Source organism: Poecilia latipinna, unplaced genomic scaffold (assembly GCF_001443285.1).
Source record: "Poecilia latipinna isolate Pla-1442-1.1 unplaced genomic scaffold, P_latipinna-1.0 Scaffold460, whole genome shotgun sequence".
NCBI classification, from domain to species: domain Eukaryota; kingdom Metazoa; phylum Chordata; class Actinopteri; order Cyprinodontiformes; family Poeciliidae; genus Poecilia; species Poecilia latipinna.
Window position 1 is genome coordinate 328152 of NW_015113076.1, and position 19165 is coordinate 347316.

The 19165-nt window shown below is 38.1% G+C and overlaps 1 protein-coding gene across 2 annotated transcripts in view; it reads left to right on the forward strand.

Annotated features, from left to right (window-relative positions):
• The window catches only part of LOC106951466 (vacuolar protein sorting-associated protein 13A), a 29260-nt gene extending 10740 nt beyond the window's left edge, over positions 1-18520 (forward strand). The window contains exons 22-56 of one of the 2 annotated variants that reach the window (XM_015039033.1): positions 770-887; positions 1110-1248; positions 1376-1487; positions 1717-1892; positions 2218-2374; positions 2468-2547; positions 3002-3061; positions 3546-3744; positions 3915-4031; positions 4283-4386; positions 4721-4888; positions 4980-5287; positions 5388-5535; positions 5707-5878; positions 6165-6292; positions 6546-6715; positions 6941-7197; positions 8251-8426; positions 8500-8643; positions 8968-9177; positions 9369-9512; positions 9593-9694; positions 9779-9931; positions 10013-10271; positions 10848-11008; positions 11150-11253; positions 11327-11642; positions 11928-12064; positions 12145-12439; positions 12691-12795; positions 13457-13603; positions 14025-14156; positions 14234-14364; positions 15879-15947; positions 18295-18520. In XM_015039033.1, the coding sequence (XP_014894519.1) occupies positions 770-887; positions 1110-1248; positions 1376-1487; positions 1717-1892; positions 2218-2374; positions 2468-2547; positions 3002-3061; positions 3546-3744; positions 3915-4031; positions 4283-4386; positions 4721-4888; positions 4980-5287; positions 5388-5535; positions 5707-5878; positions 6165-6292; positions 6546-6715; positions 6941-7197; positions 8251-8426; positions 8500-8643; positions 8968-9177; positions 9369-9512; positions 9593-9694; positions 9779-9931; positions 10013-10271; positions 10848-11008; positions 11150-11253; positions 11327-11642; positions 11928-12064; positions 12145-12439; positions 12691-12795; positions 13457-13603; positions 14025-14156; positions 14234-14364; positions 15879-15947; positions 18295-18505 (5609 nt within the window). In that variant the 3' untranslated portion in view covers positions 18506-18520. The remainder of the gene's footprint in view (positions 1-769; positions 888-1109; positions 1249-1375; positions 1488-1716; positions 1893-2217; positions 2375-2467; positions 2548-3001; positions 3062-3545; positions 3745-3914; positions 4032-4282; positions 4387-4720; positions 4889-4979; positions 5288-5387; positions 5536-5706; positions 5879-6164; positions 6293-6545; positions 6716-6940; positions 7198-8250; positions 8427-8499; positions 8644-8967; positions 9178-9368; positions 9513-9592; positions 9695-9778; positions 9932-10012; positions 10272-10847; positions 11009-11149; positions 11254-11326; positions 11643-11927; positions 12065-12144; positions 12440-12690; positions 12796-13456; positions 13604-14024; positions 14157-14233; positions 14365-15878; positions 15948-18294) is intronic. The other variant, XM_015039034.1, reaches the window with a different exon arrangement.
• Positions 18521-19165: the final 645 nt, after the last annotated feature.

The window sequence follows — 19165 nt, forward strand, 5'->3', positions numbered from 1 at the left end:
ATAAGTTACCATTTTAAAACGTTTTACATTTACCCTTTAAAAGTTCCTACACTTGAAAGTCCTTTTACATAAGGTATCAGAGAATGTGCCAGTGGATTCAGAATCTCCCCCATCTGTTTCTGTGCTCCGCCACTATCTTGGCTTAAATGAGGTTACATACATTAACTTGACTATTTGGAAGGAAAAGATACAGATAATGATAAAGTCCAAACCCAGCTGCCTGTAGCATCCAAAGAGCCCCAAATGCCATGTGAGTGTTTGTTTCTGCAGACATGCAGCTGTACACCTGTACTGTCTGATAAAAGACCAGCTAGTTCCAGGGTTTACAGTGTGCAAATGTCAAACCTAAGTTCTGTAGTGCATTATAGGAAAGTATGCACACTGTGTTGTCTATGTTTATTAACGCTGGTCCCTCAAGACCCATTGTATATTTGTAAAATCGAATTTTGGTCACAGAGTTGAAAATAAAATGTTTTTAAATATTTAATAGAGTAAAGAGACATATGTAGATGTTTTTATCTTTCATAAAACACACCAGACATGTTCAAAACAGTGACTTTAAAATCTTAAGGGGTGTATGTTACACCACTGCTTAAAAATATTTTTAGTTCTGAAAAACATGTAAAGCCATGACGTGGAAACACACAGTCACTCTTCTTAATCAGTGAATATCAGCTTTTTCTCTTACCCTACAAAACCAGAACAGCTTACTATACATAGCATATGTGTTGAATCAGGAGAAAAATAAAGAGGCTGTGATTATCTGCAGATGGTGACTGGAAAATAGCTCGCAAACAGAAACGGTCTCCACTCCACATTCTGGAGCCTGTGGATATGAAAGTGGTTGTCAGCAGAGCCATGGTTGTGACCGACACACGTATGGCAAAGTAAGTGTGCAGTTCTCTTCGCTATACAGTAAAGAGGTGAGCTGTTTGTTGTGTACTCACAGATGATAAGATTATATTTAAACCCGGCAGCAGGAAACAGTGCAGAATTACAAGATTGGAGGAAAATAAAATATATTTTATGTATTGCTAAATATGCTTTGTCAACCACACTGTCAGTCTGGCTGCAGGTTTTGTCATTTTGTTACAATTCTTGTGTTTTAGGTATAAAATGTCTGGTGAACTCCCGCTGTTGTCGCTTCGAATTTCTGACAACAAACTCCGAAGTGTTCTGGAGCTGGTGGACAGCATCCCACTGCCTGAGAGCAGACCTGCAGCCCGCAGCACCGCTTCATCTACAAGGGTAAGAGCAAATCAGCTACCTGGGGGGAACACTAACTCTTTTGGGAAAGTCTTTGCTGTCATTTTTTAATAACTAGCCTGTTATTGAGATGAGCCCTATCGATTTTTTTATGCGTTTGCTTCCTCAGCCGAAGCAGTCGTTCACTCCTCAGCTCGCTGCGAGAAAACACCTGAGTTTAGTCGACCAGCGTTCCTCGATCATTTTTGAGTCTTGTGAGACCATCAGCATCGCCTCTCTGGGTGAGACACAGCAGGAAACTCCTGAACAATTAGCAACATTATACTCTGACGCAACAAGTTACTCTAGCAGATTTCACTTCACATGAAAAAAAAAAAAAAAAAAAAAATCTGAAATCCCAGCTTACATTACCATCTGCATATAAAGGTGAACTTCTTCCACACTATGTAAAAAAAAAAAAATAATGTAACTGACTAATGTAGTTTTCTTTTTTTTTTGTAAATCTGATAGGGTCACAGGAAGATTTGTTCTATGACGCCCCCAGCTCTCCGATTGGAGACAAGGCGTTCTTCCCGGACAATCCCATGCCGCTGCGCTACGCCGATTTAAGCAAAAGAACGAATCTCATCAAAGAAGATCCTCAGAAGAACATGACTGACTTCATTATGAGATTCGAGATCAATGAGGTAAAAACGATTTTGCAAAACCATTAGGTAATTTGAGGTTTTTGCTACAGAGAAGTTTTATAATAATTGACATTCAACACTGGTAAAAAGCAGGTGCATGATTAGAACATTCTTAAATTAATGTGAACTGCTAGGTAACGCCTTATATAGTAAATCTGCAAAACAATTTTTCCATTACTTTCTCCTGTACCAGTAATCTTGCATGCTTATAGTGAATATTTATTCTTGAACGTCGCCCTGGCTTTGTAAGACACCTTTTAAAGGTTGGTGTTATTTGTGTAACATATGTCTTCTTTGTCCTCTCATTTGTTCTTCCATGTTTCAGTTGTCTGTTCAGCTCTGTCGTCTGTCTGGAGCTCAGGAGATCGTCGTTCTCCAACTGGACATTGAGGGTCTGGGCACTGAGCTGACGCTGCGCACCTTCGACATGATGTCAAACACCTTCCTGCGCGAGATCTGCCTGAAGTGTCCCGAATACATGGGTCAGTAAATGATTCACTCAACTTTATGTCAAAACTAACAACTAGATATTAGTTATAGTGTTATCTGATGCTTTGTTTCAATCCTCTGTGTAGATTCTGAAGATAAGCAAGTCCAGCTGATCACCACCTTAGACAACTCAGAAGTTGACCTTCTCACCTTGGAGTATATCAAAGTACTTTGTTCCACTCACATTAAAGCAGAATAAATTCAGTTGAAGCCAGATGTTTACATACACGGTATACAGAGACTCAACCTTTTCTTTTTAGTGTCTGAATTTAAATTGGACTAAACTTTTCTGTCAAACAAATTTCCAGCCTGCTGAGTAGGACGTTTGTGGAGGGAAAACCAAAACATGTTACCAAAGTCATACAGCTTACAAAACAAATTTTACCAAATATTAAGGATCCTGTACGTTGACATCTGAATAAAAACAAGTACATTTCAAAATCTATTTACCAAATAAATTTAATTGTCGTAGTCACAAATGAGACTGGAAAAGTTTAGTCTGATTTAGTAATTTAAAAAAAAAATTGTGTCCTATTATACAGTGTGTGCAACATCTGTTTTCAATTGTATGTTCAAAACAGTAATAAACAATATTGTTATTAATTGTGTCTTCCTTCTAGGCGGATAAAAATGGTCCTGAGTTTAAGTCTCAGCATAACAACACAGAGCAACTCATTAAGGTGAGAAATAAATAGAAGACAAACATTTGTTTTTCAAATGTTATACAGTAAATATGTTCAAAATGCTCAGTTATGAACTCAAGTTTTGATGCACTTTCATTAAACAGCTAAATGTAAACATTGACCATAAAAGTTAATTTTGACACCCATCAGAAATGAAAAGAATTGCAAGATTATCTCATCATCTGAAGTGACATAATTTTATACAATTATCACATAGTTCATCTGATCTGCACCAAAGCCAAAAATAAAGAGCAATGAGAACATGGTGCTCATTAACCTGCTTAAAAACTGGCACTTTTTGGTTTGATCCATTTAATGAACAGGGAAAAAAAAGGATTTTCATCAGTATTTGATCTGTTGATCGTTAAATTAAAACTGGTTGATTGATTGGTGTATGTCTAATTTTTGAGCATAAATTGTCCCCTTATTACAGAGTTTGTCATTTTATCAAAATTCTTGACTAAAACTGTCTCCTTGTCAGGTGACGTTTTCGTCTTTGGACGTTCATCTGCACACGGAGGCTCTCCTCAACACCATGAGCTTCCTCGGTAACCTCCTTCCTCCATCCAGTAAGAAGGAAGGAGGGCCAGAGGAGCTGCCCACCATCCCAGAGGAAGAGGAGGCTGAGGCAGGGAAAGAGGAGGAGAAGAAGGGGGAAACAGCTGTAACCAAGAAAAGAAGTATGTACTTTTACACATTGTAATGTGAAAAAAATATAGAAAAAAATATTGCTGAAAAAAAATATTGCTGAATATCTTTCATATGCTGTATTGAAAGTATCGCCAAGTGTTGTTTGTTTCATTTTAGTGTTCAGGCTTCCCTCTGTAATCCCTCGATCTTCTTTTTTCAGCCTCTAGAAGCTCAAAGTTTGCAGACGTGGTGAATCTTCGCGTGAGAGCCGATCTGCGCTGCTTGAAGGTGTTCATTCGGGGACAGAAAGCTCGGATATCAGAGATAAGTATTGAAGGTATGTGAGAAATTGCATTACACAGTAGTACTCCAGATGCCTTCCTTAAATCCAAATGCCTTCCTTAAATTTGTTTTATTGTATTAGATGACGAGAAATCCTCTTTAGGTACAGATTTTTTATTTTTGTTTTCTTTTTATTAATTTACTACAAGTTTTCTGTTGACTCAGCTAGCTTAGCTTTCTTAATATCTTCTGGTTTTGCTTTTGCAAATAAATTGTTCTCAGTGTGTCATTGTCTTGACTCCTCAGGTCTGGTTACTGATGTCATGATGAGGAAGAAGAACATGGAGATCCTAGCCAACCTAAAGAGCATTGTGATCCTGGACTGCAACAAGGATGCCTTGTACAAGAAGGTACATGCTGTAGTTGACTTTTCTGGCATTTTTATTTCTGTATTGCTCTTATAGAGAAGCATGAACATAAATCTCTCAGGATATTTTAAATTATTATGGTAAACAGGCGTAATTTGAGATTACACCTGTTTTAACCTGAGATTACACAGGGCCTAAATTCTGTCACCAGCTCATTTCTCTCCATAGCTGTACTGTCAGGCCGACTGAATTGCAAATTTTTCAGTTCACTTCTTCTTATACATCTACTTTGTCCCCTGTAGGTCACTGATTACTTACAGTTTCCTTCTATACAGTTTTATGTAAATCTTTTCTGTTATATTTCCCTTCGTTTCAGGCTGTCTCTATTGCAGATAAGCAAGTTTTTGCCTTCAGGATGTTGAACCACACAGGGGCAACAGAAGGAGACGCCTACCTCGACATGTCCAAAGTTGACACGTCTGTCACACTGGAAGTCGGCTGCATTGAGGTCATTTTCCTCAACAAGTTTGTCTCCTCCATTCTGGTAAGGATCACTTCACTCTGAACTGATCTTGGGTTCGACTAGAGCATCATTACTGGATTTAAAGTTACTCTCCACTTATTCTTCCTTTCAGGTATTCATTAATAATTTCCAGGAGGCGAAAGAAGCCCTCGCTGAGGTGACGGTTCAGGCTGCAGAAAAGGCAGCCTCTGGTGTGAAGGGGCTGGCAGAGAGAAGCACTCGAATCGCTCTCGACGTCCACTTCAACGCGCCTGTGATTTTCCTCCCCCAGTCTTCCTCCTCTTCAAACGTCATCGTTGCCGATCTTGGCTTCTTGTCCGTAAATAACCGCTTCATCAAGCAGCCGTTTAAGGGCGACGCTGCAATCCCGCCGGTTGTGGATAAAATGACCGTGAAACTGACTGACCTCAAGATGTACAGGTCTGAGCCGAAAGTGTGACTGCCCACAGATGGAGTTTACACACATCCGGTATTTTTTATTCATCATTTTAAAGAACTGTTGTGATGCTTTTGCTTTCAGAACCACTTATAAAAATGGGAAATTCGAAGGCGAGACTCAGCTGCTGAAGCCGGTCAGCCTGGACCTGGAAATCCAACGAAATCTTTCGGCCAATTGGTACCACAGCATCCCTGATGTAGAGATCACTGCTCATCTAAAGCCTATGAGTGTAAGCATCAAATAATAATTGATCAGAAATTAATTACTCATAATTCAGTATATTCACACAGGGTGAATATACTTTATTTCAGAAGTTACCGTCAGTTTCAAGCTTACGTTGAAAAATATGAATTATTAAAATGTTTTCTGTTTGATTATGTTCCATGTTTGCTCCTGACAGCTGATCCTCTGCCAGGATGACATGATTGTTGTCCTGAGGACTTTGAGCGAGAATCTGTCAGAGAAGTCCGAAGCTGTTCAGCCTCCAGCTGTTCTGCCCACGCCGGACCACTCCTCTGATTCTGTGTCCAACAAAGAGTCCCAGGGCTCAGGAACCACCGGACCTACCAGCTGTAAGATTATGCCATTGTTTCTGAAAGTGTAACAGTTTAAAAAATATCTGCTTACTTGAGTTATAAGTCCCTAAAAACAGGCAAGTGCAGTACACGTCGTTAAGAATGCTGTGTCGTGTGTAAATAAATAAACTTGATTTGAAATTTTAACATTATGAGCATTTGTACGATCGGTTGGGTAGGTTATTGTCACCATCATAAGATCCCCTGATAGATTCTGAAATCTGAGAGGGTGAATATTATTTTCTGTTCACCGTTTTAACCCGTTGCGATATTTACGTTACAGCAGGCAACACGGTGGTGATAGCTGCTGTGGTCGAGACCCAGAAACACAGCAAGCTCAAGACGACGCTCAAGCTGAGCTTCAAGTTCGACTCCATGACGCTGGTTCTGTTCACCCCTAATGAGAATGTGGTATGTAGACACTGATACACACATGAAAACAATTACATCTGATTACAGTTTGGACGTCCTTGATTTACAGACTGGATAAAGATTGAATTTTTGAGATTCAGATGGGTCAGTCACTGGTTCAGGTTGATCAAACTGAAAATGATCTGGTGCAGATTCCTTTGTGCATCTCTAATAAATTCTCTATTTATCTCTCTTGTAACTTAATGTGAACCAAGATCCCAATTTAAACAACATACTTTGATTTGTTTTATAGATACAACACTTAGACTGCCATGATGAACAGCTGAAGTTGGCAGAGTTTACTCTGGGTACCATCTCCACTTCTGTCCACATGTTCTCTGACAGCTCCATGAAGGCATCGGTTCGACTCTCTACGTGCCTCCTAGATGACAAGAGACCAAGAATCAAGATGGTTACCTCAAGGTTTGAGAAAATAAACTGAGCTATTTTATTGCCAGTTAGTGTCTTAATCTGTAATTATGTTATTATAACGTTATCTAAAGAATAACAATAAATAGGATGGAGAAACTAGTGAACTGTAATTACCATAAAGACTTAAAAAAACTGAAGCCATTTTTTCTTCATTGAGCTCCTCTAATCACAGTAACTTGTGGAAACCCAAACCACATGTCTTATGTCGTCCTCCAGGATGATGGAACTGCGGCCCGGTGCCGAGCAGAACATGATGGTGGAGGTGAACTACCGACAGGGGCTTGATGGTACCAACATAGACACAATGGTACAGAATGTGTACCTGTGTGCCAGCATGGAGTTCCTGCTCACAGTGGCGGATATTTTTCTCAAAGCCACCAAGCAGGGTTTTGCTCAGGGGCCACAAGCCAAAAGCAGTACTGGTGGTGGAGAAAAGAAGAACATTAATTCCTCCGTCACGTCGAAAGACTCGGGTGAGTTGATCTGTTAAAACAATTTCAGTGTTATTCTGACGTATAACCAGTATTTATTAGTGATTTCTGTCAGTTTGGTCTGTCATCAACTATGGTTTTTTTTTTTTTTTTTTTGCCAATTCTGATTTCTGTTACCACGCACTAGAGCTGCAGATTATATCAATGATATTCATCATCATACAAGTGTGTGCAACTTCGCAATTACAGGATGCAATATTTGGTAGATCATAACACTTTATGGACCGGGGAATTAAAACTCTGCCAGTCAATCATACAGCTGGCCTGTTGGATGGACTTCTGCTTTCATGCACAAGTTTTATGCATCTCTGTGTCTTGACAGGGTGTCGATGTATCTTGCATAAAAAGTCAGAAAGTGATGCATCCAAAATTAAGACCTTGAAATGTCTTAAATTAAAAAAAATATAAGTTGGGCTTAAATCACAGGTCTTAAATTTTGTCCTAGCTGGACTATTTAATCTTATCGGGTTTTTTTTTGTTTTTTCTTTTGTTTGTTTGTTTTTTCTTGCGGGACTTTTCTGTCTGGCAAAAGTTTTTGTTTATTGCGTTACCCAAATCATCCCCCCATAGTTTTTCAGTATAAAATTTCATTTAAGCTAAAATTTAAGACTAAAGTCTTAAATCTTACTTGCTGGAACCTTGAGACGAGGTCGGGTCATCATCTCTTTAGCTGAACTGCTCATTCTTTCTGACTGACTTACTTCTCTGACCTGCCCCTTTCCTTTCTTGTCATTCGTTTCTTCTTTATGTCTTTCTCTCCATATTGTGCTCCTCTCTTTTTCTTTGCCTGCTGTAGAAACATTTGGCATAAATTCAGAGTAAAGATTTTTATTTTTCCATCCAGTGCCTGTAAAGCACTTGAGAAGTAGAGAGAATTGAGACTAGAAAAATATAAAATTTTTATATGTATGTGTTGGAATCCTTTATATGATACTTCTATAAGTTCCTCAGTTTGTTTTGAAGATATTTAAAGTAATTCTCCACCCTTGATTTAGCCAGTGTTGTATTGCTGCTCTTTGTTGCTCTCCGGTACAGCTGCAGGTCCGGTGTCAAAGATGGAGATGACCGTTGTCGTGCGCAACCCAGAGATCGTGTTTGTTGCCGACCTGACGCGCGCCGACGCCCCCGCCCTGGTGATGACCACATATTGTGAAGTGTTGATGATAAGTGGAGCAGAGTCAACAATGACCGCCTCCATCAAAGATCTAAAGGTTTATACATTTCCTATGAATCCATTCATATTCAGATTACAAATAAATAACTTTAGTATTTATGTGTGTTCAGGTTGTGGCATGCCCCTTCTTAAGAGAGATTAGGAAGAACAATCTGACCACCGTCCTCCAGCCGTGTCAGGTTCACTATCGGAGTTCTCAGCCTGCAGCAGGTCCTCAGGCTATGGAAGTTGAGATTAATGCTCTCTCTCTAAAGGTGCGTATTTCATTTGCAGTGTCACAAACTGTTTTTTTTTTTTTTTCCCCTCAAATCAAAATCATAAAAGTTTCTACTTTCTTCAAACATTTTCCTCATTTCAAAAGTACAGTCTTTTGAAATATCTCTGTACTTGGTGAGAATATGTCTTGTTTCACATCCACTTTCCTAGTATTATAAAGCTAAACACTTTTTTTTTTTTTTTTTTTTTTACATGAAATAATAAAACCCCTTGAAGTTATTTTAATGCCTTTATTCTCTCCAGTAAACAGAAATATTGAATCAGTTTTTATTCTTCTTATTGTGTAATAATTGTCTTCCCAGGTATCTCCTGTCATCATCAACACTGTGATCACCATCCAGTCAGCGCTGACGCCGCAGGCTGAGACTCCTGAGGAGCAGGAGAGTCCCGTTCCCGTGAACCTGTGGGAGAAACGACACTGGAAGGAGCTCAAGCTTTGGTTCTTGGAAGAGGAGGGGGATGAAGACACAAAGTCTCTAACGCCACTCATTCCACAGGGAGAGTCCTTAAAGGTATTTATGACTTGCATTACTAAGCTTATTTGATTTTTATAAGACTATTTTATTAATCTCTCTCCTGAGATCTTGATCTGTTAAAACATTTGGCTATTTTTGGATGATTTTTGTTGTTGTTGTTGCTTTAAACACAAAATAAATATGCAAAGTTGGAGCTGAATGCTGTATTACCATCTTTGTGTTTGCAGTTGACCATAGGTTCAATCTGTGTGACTCTGGAAGCTGGAGTGGGACACCTCACCATCCCAATGCTTCTCGCCAAGTCCTCCTTTCACGGAGATGTGAAAAACTGGTCCACACTCATTAACCTCCACAGCAAGCTCACCCTGGAGGTAAAATAAGGGAAATAAAACTATTTCTCTGCGATAAATACTCATCTAAAACTTTCTGAAAGTTTTTGTTGTGTTTTTAGGTTCACTATTACAATGAGATGCTCGGCGTCTGGGAGCCGCTGTTGGAGCCCTTGGAGGATGAGACAAACGAACGCTTCAAATCTTGGACTCTAAACCTGAAGGTAGCGGGAACAATCCAGTCAAAGTAAATCCACATATACACACATACTGTGCCGTACAGTTACAGTTAAATGTTTTGCTACCAGATGAAGAAGAAGCCAGTGAATAGCCCTACTTTGTCAGATGAAGTGGATTACAACATTCCAGACTATAGGACAGTAACTACCATCAGCAGTAAAGACCAGCTTAACATCACGCTCTCCAAGTGTGGACTCACCATGCTGAACAACCTGGGCACAGTAAGAGAAGCAGAGAAAGGCTTCCATCATTGTCGCCTGCTTACGCTTGTGTTGTGATCCCTTATCTGATTCATTTTTTAGGCCTTTGCAGAAGCTGCCAAGCAGACTGCAGAGTGTTTTCAAAAGGATGAAGCTCCCTTTGTGGTGAAAAACAGGCTGGGTCTTTCTGTGTCTGTGCGGCACAGTCAGATGTTTTCCCCCGTCGGCAAGCAGAGCAATGGACACACTGTGAACCTGCAGGATGGCGAAAGCCTTGGGATGGACTACTCAGTCACGACACAGTCGGATCAGTTCTCAGCTATGACCTCGCTGAGTGAAAAAGACTACTACATAGAGCCTAGTGAGTTTCCTGCTACTCTAGATCTGGATGAGTTGTATTTTTTTAAACCCAGGTCGACTTTGTGTTTCTTATTGTTATGTTTCTTCACACCTTGCAACAAAGTGAATATCACCTTTTGTCAAGTCACAGACAAACTTCTATTAGGAATCTTTGATGGAGCCACACAGAACTGGAAATAATTGTGTCAATAAGTTGTAGCATCACTTTTTCCAGTATTTCTTCACCAACTCTACTTGTCTAATATCTGAATATTGCACACTTTTCATAAATGTGTTTAGAAAAATCTTGGCACCATGTATAATTTGTCTTCCACTTGACAGCTAAGCTCTACCTTGTTTTGTTCGATCACATAAATCTGATTAAATTAGTGGCTCCAATGTCTTATTTAGGAGGTTTAACACTGTAGGCGACACATTAGACAAAAACAATTTAAAATACAATATTTCATACCTGTATCTTCCTTCTTATTGAGTCAATTTATCTAATTAGAAAAAAATCAGTATGTATTATTGTCTCTATCCTGACTTTTAGCATCTAAAAAAATAACTCTTTTTTTTTTTTATTATATGTTTTTAGCTCCAGAGGGCCACACTTCCACCAGTGTGATCCCTCTGATCAAAGTGGGGCGGGGTATGTACAGTGTCAGGCACAACAACTCAGGAGTCACTCGGTTCCTCATCTGTCAGATTTCCTCTGTGGAGGGCAGCAAATACATCAAGATCCGCTCTCCGTTTCAGGTACCTTGAAAGAAGAGAAAATTAGCTGTTTTCATCAGATAATTCATGTAATCTTAGAAAATCACATAAAAATGCACAAGAGACCATAATTTATTGTGCGTCTGTGATTTTTTTATTTTTTATTTTCCATATTCTTTGCAGATTATCAATCATTTCACGATACCATTCAACATTTTTGAGGGATCGACATGTCTGGGAATAGCTTCTCCGACTGAGGAGTTCTGTGTACCACTGGATTCATACAGGTGAGTTCCAAACCACAACCACCCTTCACATTCACAATCATCTCTTCTTTCTAATCTCTCTTGCCCTCCTCAGGTCTGAGCTGAGCCTGCAGCCGATAACAGAGGAAACCACCGAGGAAGACGGAAAACAGTTTGACGTGTCAGAGGGCTTCAGCTACGAGGACTTCTTATACCATAATCCAGATACTCGCCTGCAGCGGACGTGCCGTTGTCGTGGAGATGATTCTGGCGTCATGATGACGATCAACATGGTGCCAGTGAAAGACACAGTGACGTGCAAGGAGACGGGAGATATCGGAGAAAACTGTGACATTGCCTTTGTGCTTCACCTCTGGCCCTCTGTCCTGCTCCGCAATCTGCTGCCTTACCCCGTTGCCTACAAATTAAAGGTTGGATGTACCAGCATTTTTACACAGCTAAGCTTAACTTTACTAGATAGACCTGATATTTTTGTCAGACTTGCAGAATCAAGTTTAATGTGAATCATTTAATAAAGTGAAACAAAAACAAACAAAAAAAAAAAATCAGAAAATCAATTAAAGAGAACCAATCCTACAACATGAACTAGGCCAAAAGATCTCAAAAAACAACAGATCGGGTCCCGATTTAAAGAAATTTAAAACTTATCGGACTCTTTGGTGCCTGTCTTTAATTAAATTAATTTTTACCAACAGGGGAGCAAGGACAGTGACCCTGAAGTTACGCTGGGTCCAGGCCACTCCGCTCAGCTTCACACTGCGGTCATCAACCAGTCAAGTCTTGATCTCCGGCTTCTGGATTATTTGGCTCAGGACTGGTCCTCTGAATACAGGTCTAACCTGCATCTTTTATGTATTTGTACCTTCAAACCTGAGGTCACTGTTTAAGTCAAAATAACTTGTTGTCTTGCAGACTCCAGAGTGAGCAGGAGGAAATCACCTTCATTGTGTTCCAGTCTCTACGCGTCAATGAGGAAGACGTAGGAGATGGGTTTGAAAGGAAGAAGCCTGAATTGGATATTGCGGTGCATGTTCAGTACGACCCTGGTCAGACTGTTGTTGCCATCCACTCTCCATACTGGATGGTGAATAAAACAGGGAGGTTGCTGCAGTACAAGGCTGATGATATTCACCGTAAACACCCTTTAGACTACGACATGCCGCTTCTCTTCTCCTTCAAGCCTCGCAATTTTCTGAGAAACAATAAGGTAGGAATAAAAAAAAGACTACATTATTCAGTATTGTGTTTTCCAATACTGTTGTGACCTGTAATGTTACTTTTAATGCATCGTCAAGGAACATTGCTACACACATAGGTGTGACATCACATAAGCCCCACCTTCATGCCAAAGCAAGTTTAACCCATCGGTTTTTATTTAGCTACAAATCCTCACACCTGTCAGAAGAGTTGCTGCTTTCCTGCTTTACTAAATGAGATTCCCCCCCCCCCCTCTCTCAGGTTCGCCTCATGATCTCAGACAGTGAGCTGTCAGACGATTTCTCTCTCGACACAGTTGGTAGCCATGGCGATGTGAAATGTAAAGGCAGATACAAAGACTATCTGGTAAGTCTTTGTTTTATTTGTTGAATTTCAAACATAAAGATTTTATCAGATGAGAAATGTCCCGCTAACGTTAATAAAGTGGTAATTTAACGACAATATGCCATTCTCTGAGCTTAAAAACATATTTATGCACTCATAAGCATAAAGAATCTGAGTGATAGGAGCATTATGTGTTTAGTCCATATTATTTAGCAAAGGAGAATTATCAGAATTTATTGTAAATTTAGTGTAATATTGAGAATATTATTAAAGCTGCTAATATTACTGATATTAACATTTATGCTGCTGACTTCACTTTAACAATGCTTTACTGAAATTTTTATATTTTTTAACAAAGCTTGATAATATTAATGGTAAATTTCCTTACATCTCAAGTCACCACTTGCCAAGTCAGCCTTCTTTCCCCAGGATTGTGCAGGATGTAAACCCAGCATTACATTTTTGTATAAAAATCCTTTTTAACATTTTTATTTTATTGGTTTTTGTTATATTTACAATTTTTGAGAACTTGAAGGTTGGGTTTTCAAATTTATTCTTTGAACAACTTTAAGATGTTATGTAATTTATCGACATTTTTCTGTAAGTTTTGTTTTGTTTTGTAAATAATTGCACATCATCATCGTCGTGTCTTGTATTTTGCTTGATGTCTCTCTGCTGCCAGGTTGGAGTGAAGATTGATGCAAGCAGTTTCAGTCTGACCCGCATCGTGACCTTTGTACCGTTTTACATGCTGGTCAACAGTACCAAGCACAGGGTCTTCGTCTGCGAGGAGGGCCTGGAAAACTGGACTCAAGCAGAGCCAGAACAGGTCAAACCAGTTACTTACTTTTTCATTTCTTTTTCACTAATACCTGGTCTTTTAATAGCTTTTATTTAAGGTCATGTTACATTAAATCATATTTATTTTTTTTTGTGTGTGTTTGTGCGTTTCCCATAGGATACAAAAAATTTGAAAATTCTTTATAGAAGTTTTATGGTTACTGATGCATTTTAGAAACTTTCATTTTTCTTTTAGAAATTAGTTTAGTACTTCTGTCTTAATTTTTTTTCTTTTGCCAAATTATTATTTTTATTTTATATGATAAGTTAAAGTGGTTTATTAGTTTTTATTTTAATATGACCTGTTAAAACAGTTTAGTAATACTAGCTAATGTGTTCAGGCATTGCTTTTTGTCTATGAATATTAAACTGCCTTGTTGTTGTTGTTTGTTTTTTTTACCCATATTTAGTCAGGTATTCCTTTCTGGCCCGAGAACGACACCAAGCGTCTGAAGATCAAATTAGAAGGATGTTTAGCGCCTCCCCAGACGATTAACTTCACCAAACGAGAGAACTGCTTGTTGCTGCATCTGGACAACTCTGTAAGTAAACACAATCATTCAATCAGAGGATTAAAAGGCCACGACTTTGTTTCTTTTCTAACTTTGTGTTATTTAAGGTGGGCGGCATCATCGTCGATGTAAACCTGTCCGATCACTCGGCCACCATTCGATTCTCTGAGTACCATGATGGGGCGGCCCCGTTCCTCCTCATCAACCATACAAACGAATGTCTTCAGTTCAGACAGAGGTAGGACAGCAGGAGAAACGCACACAGTGAAAAACATTTTAAGCCTTACAGTTTTATCGTCTGCTGCTTGGTATTTAGGCAATGATAGAACTAGGGCTGTCACTACAAGATTACAAAACCTATGACTGTAACATTAATACTTCAACACATTTTTGTTTATAAAATTATCCTTACCTTTTAGACTTTCTAACAAAAGTTGCAACTTTTTTCCTCCAAATTATTGCTGTTTGATAGAAGAGTTTCCTGACTGAACTCTGCCTGTAGGCCATCTCTTTTTGTCTGTGTGGGCACTTCATGTATCGATTTCTAGTCATGAGTCAGCTGCAGTTTTAGAAACAAACAAAAAAGCTTTGATCTTTAAGGGGGCATTATTATGTAAAATCGACATTTTGAGCTTTACATTGTGTTATAATGTTATTCCCTCATCAAAAGCACATCTGGAGTATTTCCTTAATTCTTTAATGCATGTTTGAGAAAGCCTTTAGTTTCCTGTGGCAACCGCTCAGCTGTGCAAAACGCCTGGGTGGACGTACCGCCTTCATGATGAGTAGCTGCAGATTAGTACACCCAAAACATCATGAATGACTGTAAATCAAATTGCTGCTTGATTTGTTGATGCTTTCACACTTTGTTACAACCTCCTGTGCTGATGGCTTGGTTGAAAATAACTGTGGGAAATCTAAAGTGAAGGCTGGAAACATTAGAGCTCTGTTGCCCTCTCTGGAAAAATAAAGAACTGCAGTTCATTTTAATAAACTTAAGCTGTTTTTGCAGCATGCCCAGTGTTGATTTCATTGGGATATAAAAGGAAAGAGTGCATGGTTGTAAAAAATCTGTATTTGCATCTTTTAAATTTCACAAATTATTTATAACATAATACTTATTATTGTATGAATCCATGTAGTAATATGTACTTACATTAGGGGGTTGAGTGCCACAAAGGGGATGTTGGTTCTTTTTACTAATAAATTTTGTTGCTTTCCTTTTAGGTCAAAGTTTGTTGCCTCAGCCTGATATTCTTTTTATATGTATGATTTTTTTTCACATTGCAGCTGTTAATTTGCTGCGTTTTGATTGAAGAAAACATTTTGGTTATTTGTAGCATTATTAAGCAATAGAGATGCACCAATTGAATTTATGGTTTTTCTCAAGCACAATAAATGTAAAATAAAAGCACATTTATCGTGCTTTAAATACAACAGAGATTTATGTAATTCCACAACTATCCCCCTTAGTCATGAAAAAATTCTGTGATTCATTTTTCTTTCATTTTAAACACTCGCATCAAAGTTCATACTTCTAGTTAACTGAAAGTGGTTGGAGTTTTTAGTTTTGATGCTTTACTGGGTGAAAAAAATAAAGATTTTTCTTTGACCTGCCAAACAAAAACATGTCCCAAACTCTGACCAGTTGATTGGTGCATCTCCGTTAAACCGTTGGATTAATAATAAATGTCAGTGTTTATTTCTGTTGATGGTGATTTGTGCATTTTTTTTGTCGTGTGACCGATGCAGCACCCGGAAAGAGGCCCCGTGGGTGGCTGACGAGCTGCTTGACCTTTCCTTCTCAGGGGAGGAGGACAGGTAGAAAAATATGAAACGTAAAAACTCTTCTGACACACTCTGAACTCAGGCTAAGGACTCAGGAGTAAAAACAAAAAAGAAGGTGCATCATGAAAACATACAAGGAGAGACATGATAGTTACCTTTCTAGAAGCAGGCCGAGAGAATAAATAGGCTCATTTTTACCATTTGAAAAACAAAAAACAAACAAAAAAAAAAAACATTGTTGATCACACCTGAGAATATTTAAAGACAGAACATGAATATGGAAGAGCACTGATCCGACACAAGGGTAACTCACTACGTTAGAGATAGACTCATTTACTTTTTCCATTAAAAGAAAAAATTCAAGTAGATAAAGTTTGTATAAAAAAAACTTTTATCTCCGATAAGATTTCCTTTTAACAAAAAGGCACTTGAAGAAGATTAATATGATTTATTTTGAAGTCCTATTAAAGAAAGTAAGAAATAATTGCTATGTGGTTCAGATACATTATGTGTAAGCAGATCTTTTTAAAAAAAATGGATTATTACTCTTTTTAAATAAGTAAAAACATAATAAATACAGATGCATCACAATATATAAGAATAGGATGAAAATATATTTGTTTTATATGTTTTTAGTGGAAAGCTTACATATTTAAGAGTTTAGCCACCCTTCAATTCTCTAATAAAAATTCTATTAGTCACACATACAGGTTCATTTCAGTGAATCAAAACATCATTGAACATTTCATTTAATCCTGTAAATTAATTCAAAATGTGAAGCTTGCGTCATGAAGATTAATTACACACAAAGTGATTTTATTCCTAGTGTTTATTTCTGTTAATTATTATGAATATTGGCCATGACTAGTGGAAACGCAAACATTATTTTTCTAAAAAATTAAAATGACATGAGATGGAAAAAAAGTAAAATAAAAGAAATGTTTTACACTCATCATGGCTCCCCTGATCGACCTTCCACTGAAGATTGCCCTTGTTAAGGAAGTTAATGGGAGTTAGTTATGTGAAATTAACGATTCGTATCAAAAGAGAAATGAATGGGTTTTGTTGTTAAATGAATGATACAATATAAGCAAGTTCAAGTGATCAGGTTAGAAATTAGCTTGAAGCGCAGCAAAAGGCTCTGACTCCTGTCAAAGACGTTCATTGACCTCAGTTCTGAGTGTGGATGAAGAGGGAAGTTAGAAAAGAGTAGGAACCTGTTTCACTTCTGACTGTGTAACCTGCTTTCACACCCAACGTGATTTCACATCCTTGACAGCAATCATTGAGTCTCCTGTGGAGAACATAAATATTAAAAGTCTAGCTATAAATTAGCAAAGTTTCACCTGTTCTATGATCAGTTTGTTTCTAATTTTAAACATTTTGTGAAATGGAGCAGGTTACACACCTAAAGCTGTTTAATGTTGTGTTTATCTGGTAGCAAAGACTTCCCAGATGTTCTGCTGGCTAGATGGGATTCTGCGTCGGGAATTACTCTATCCTCTGCTCCCAGTTCTTCTCTCTCATTAACTAGCCTCCCTTTGCTTCTCTTCTCCATTTCTAGATAGTGAACTTCCCCTTTTCTTTCTTGCTTTGAGAACATTTAGCTAAATATCCATGTTTAATCAAACGGATAATATTGCAATCATTGATGTTCACCTTCTTTAAGTTCTGGGGTTTAAAATATTTTGCATTTATATATTAATTCCATGATTTATATTTGCTTTTAGAATTGTTTACATTTTTACGGAAGCGCATTGCTATCACGCAGGAAAAAAAAAATTTGAGCGCTATCACGTTATAACAGTGATACGTATCTTGTTAAAACGTGATAGTATCTCGTTAAAACGTGATACGTATCTCGTTAAAACGTGATAGTATCTCGTTAAAACGTGATACGTATCTCGTTAAAACGTGATACGTATCTCGTTATAACGTGATACGTATCTCGTTAAAACGTGATACGTATCACGTTATAACGTGATACGTATCACGTTATAACGTGATACGTATCACGTTATAACGTGATAGCGCTCGAAATTTTTTTTTCCTGCGTGATAGCAATGCGCTTCCGTACATTTTGTCTTCGTCTTTATTAAAATTTTTAATTAAAATAAGATTGAAGTAGTTTTACCACAGAACTGCTAGAGGGTGTACTTTCTTCTTGAAATGACTGTTAGTAAAACTTTTAAGGAAATTCTTATTGAGCCTTTGGGTATTTAAGATGGCATATTCTGCCCTTTTGTGATGTCTTTTTCCTTCCTGTGTTCATTGTTGCATGTACTCTGTTGTGTTGTTCTTCAAAACTCTCTTATTCTTATTTGTAAATCTTTTTACATCCTAAACTGTCGTCGCTGTTCCACTGTTTGTGAATTCTCAGCTCTCTGAAGGAGTTGGAGTGGGAGAATCTAGACGCTGGAAAAGCTGTGTATTACACCTGGACTGAGCCCACCGGGTCCAGAGAGCTGAGCTGGAAACATGGACGGAACCAAGGAGAGCTCAAGGTGGAGAAGGTACTGAACCTGAGATTAAATCTGTATCTAAGAAATGAGGGGAAATATTTAATTCGCCTTGTAGGTTTTTCTATTTAACTTAATCTGTTTGTTTAGATAATAACGGCTTACCGATGATGAAAATCACAAATTTGGTTTCTAAGGAGAAATAGAATATTATATAAAACCAAAGCAAAAAACAAAAAAATGTTGGCCTGATGAAAAGCGTGCCCTTTGCGTGTGTCCATTCAATATTTCCATTTCAATTCAAATTAATTTCGGTAAGGACAGCACATTAAACAATGTTACATGTTAAAAAACAACATAGCGACCGTTGTTTAGAAATAAGTTTTCTAGCCACAGGCTAATTTGCAAATCAAATTTGGTTTGAGGTTTCGTTTGCTTGAATTACTTTATCAGCCTGTGACTCTGCTCTACAGCCCAGGCTATGACCTTTAGTTTTTCTGTAACTTCTGCTTAAAATGAAAATCGGCATCTCCATAAAGCCAAACCGAGCTCTAACCAGATGAGATTGATCCCCAAAACATCACAGGCAGTGGAAACTTCACAGCTTTCTCCACTTTTCCTCCCGGTCCTGTGAGCTTGCTTTCTAAATGAAACGGAGTAACAAAGAGACGGACACAACTGGCTGCAGATGCTTTATATTACTTTTATTATTATTAGAGTCAAATGTCTTATTTAAAATGTTTTAATCTTGTTTTGCTGCTACAAACATTGTTTTTATCTGTCTGCATGCTA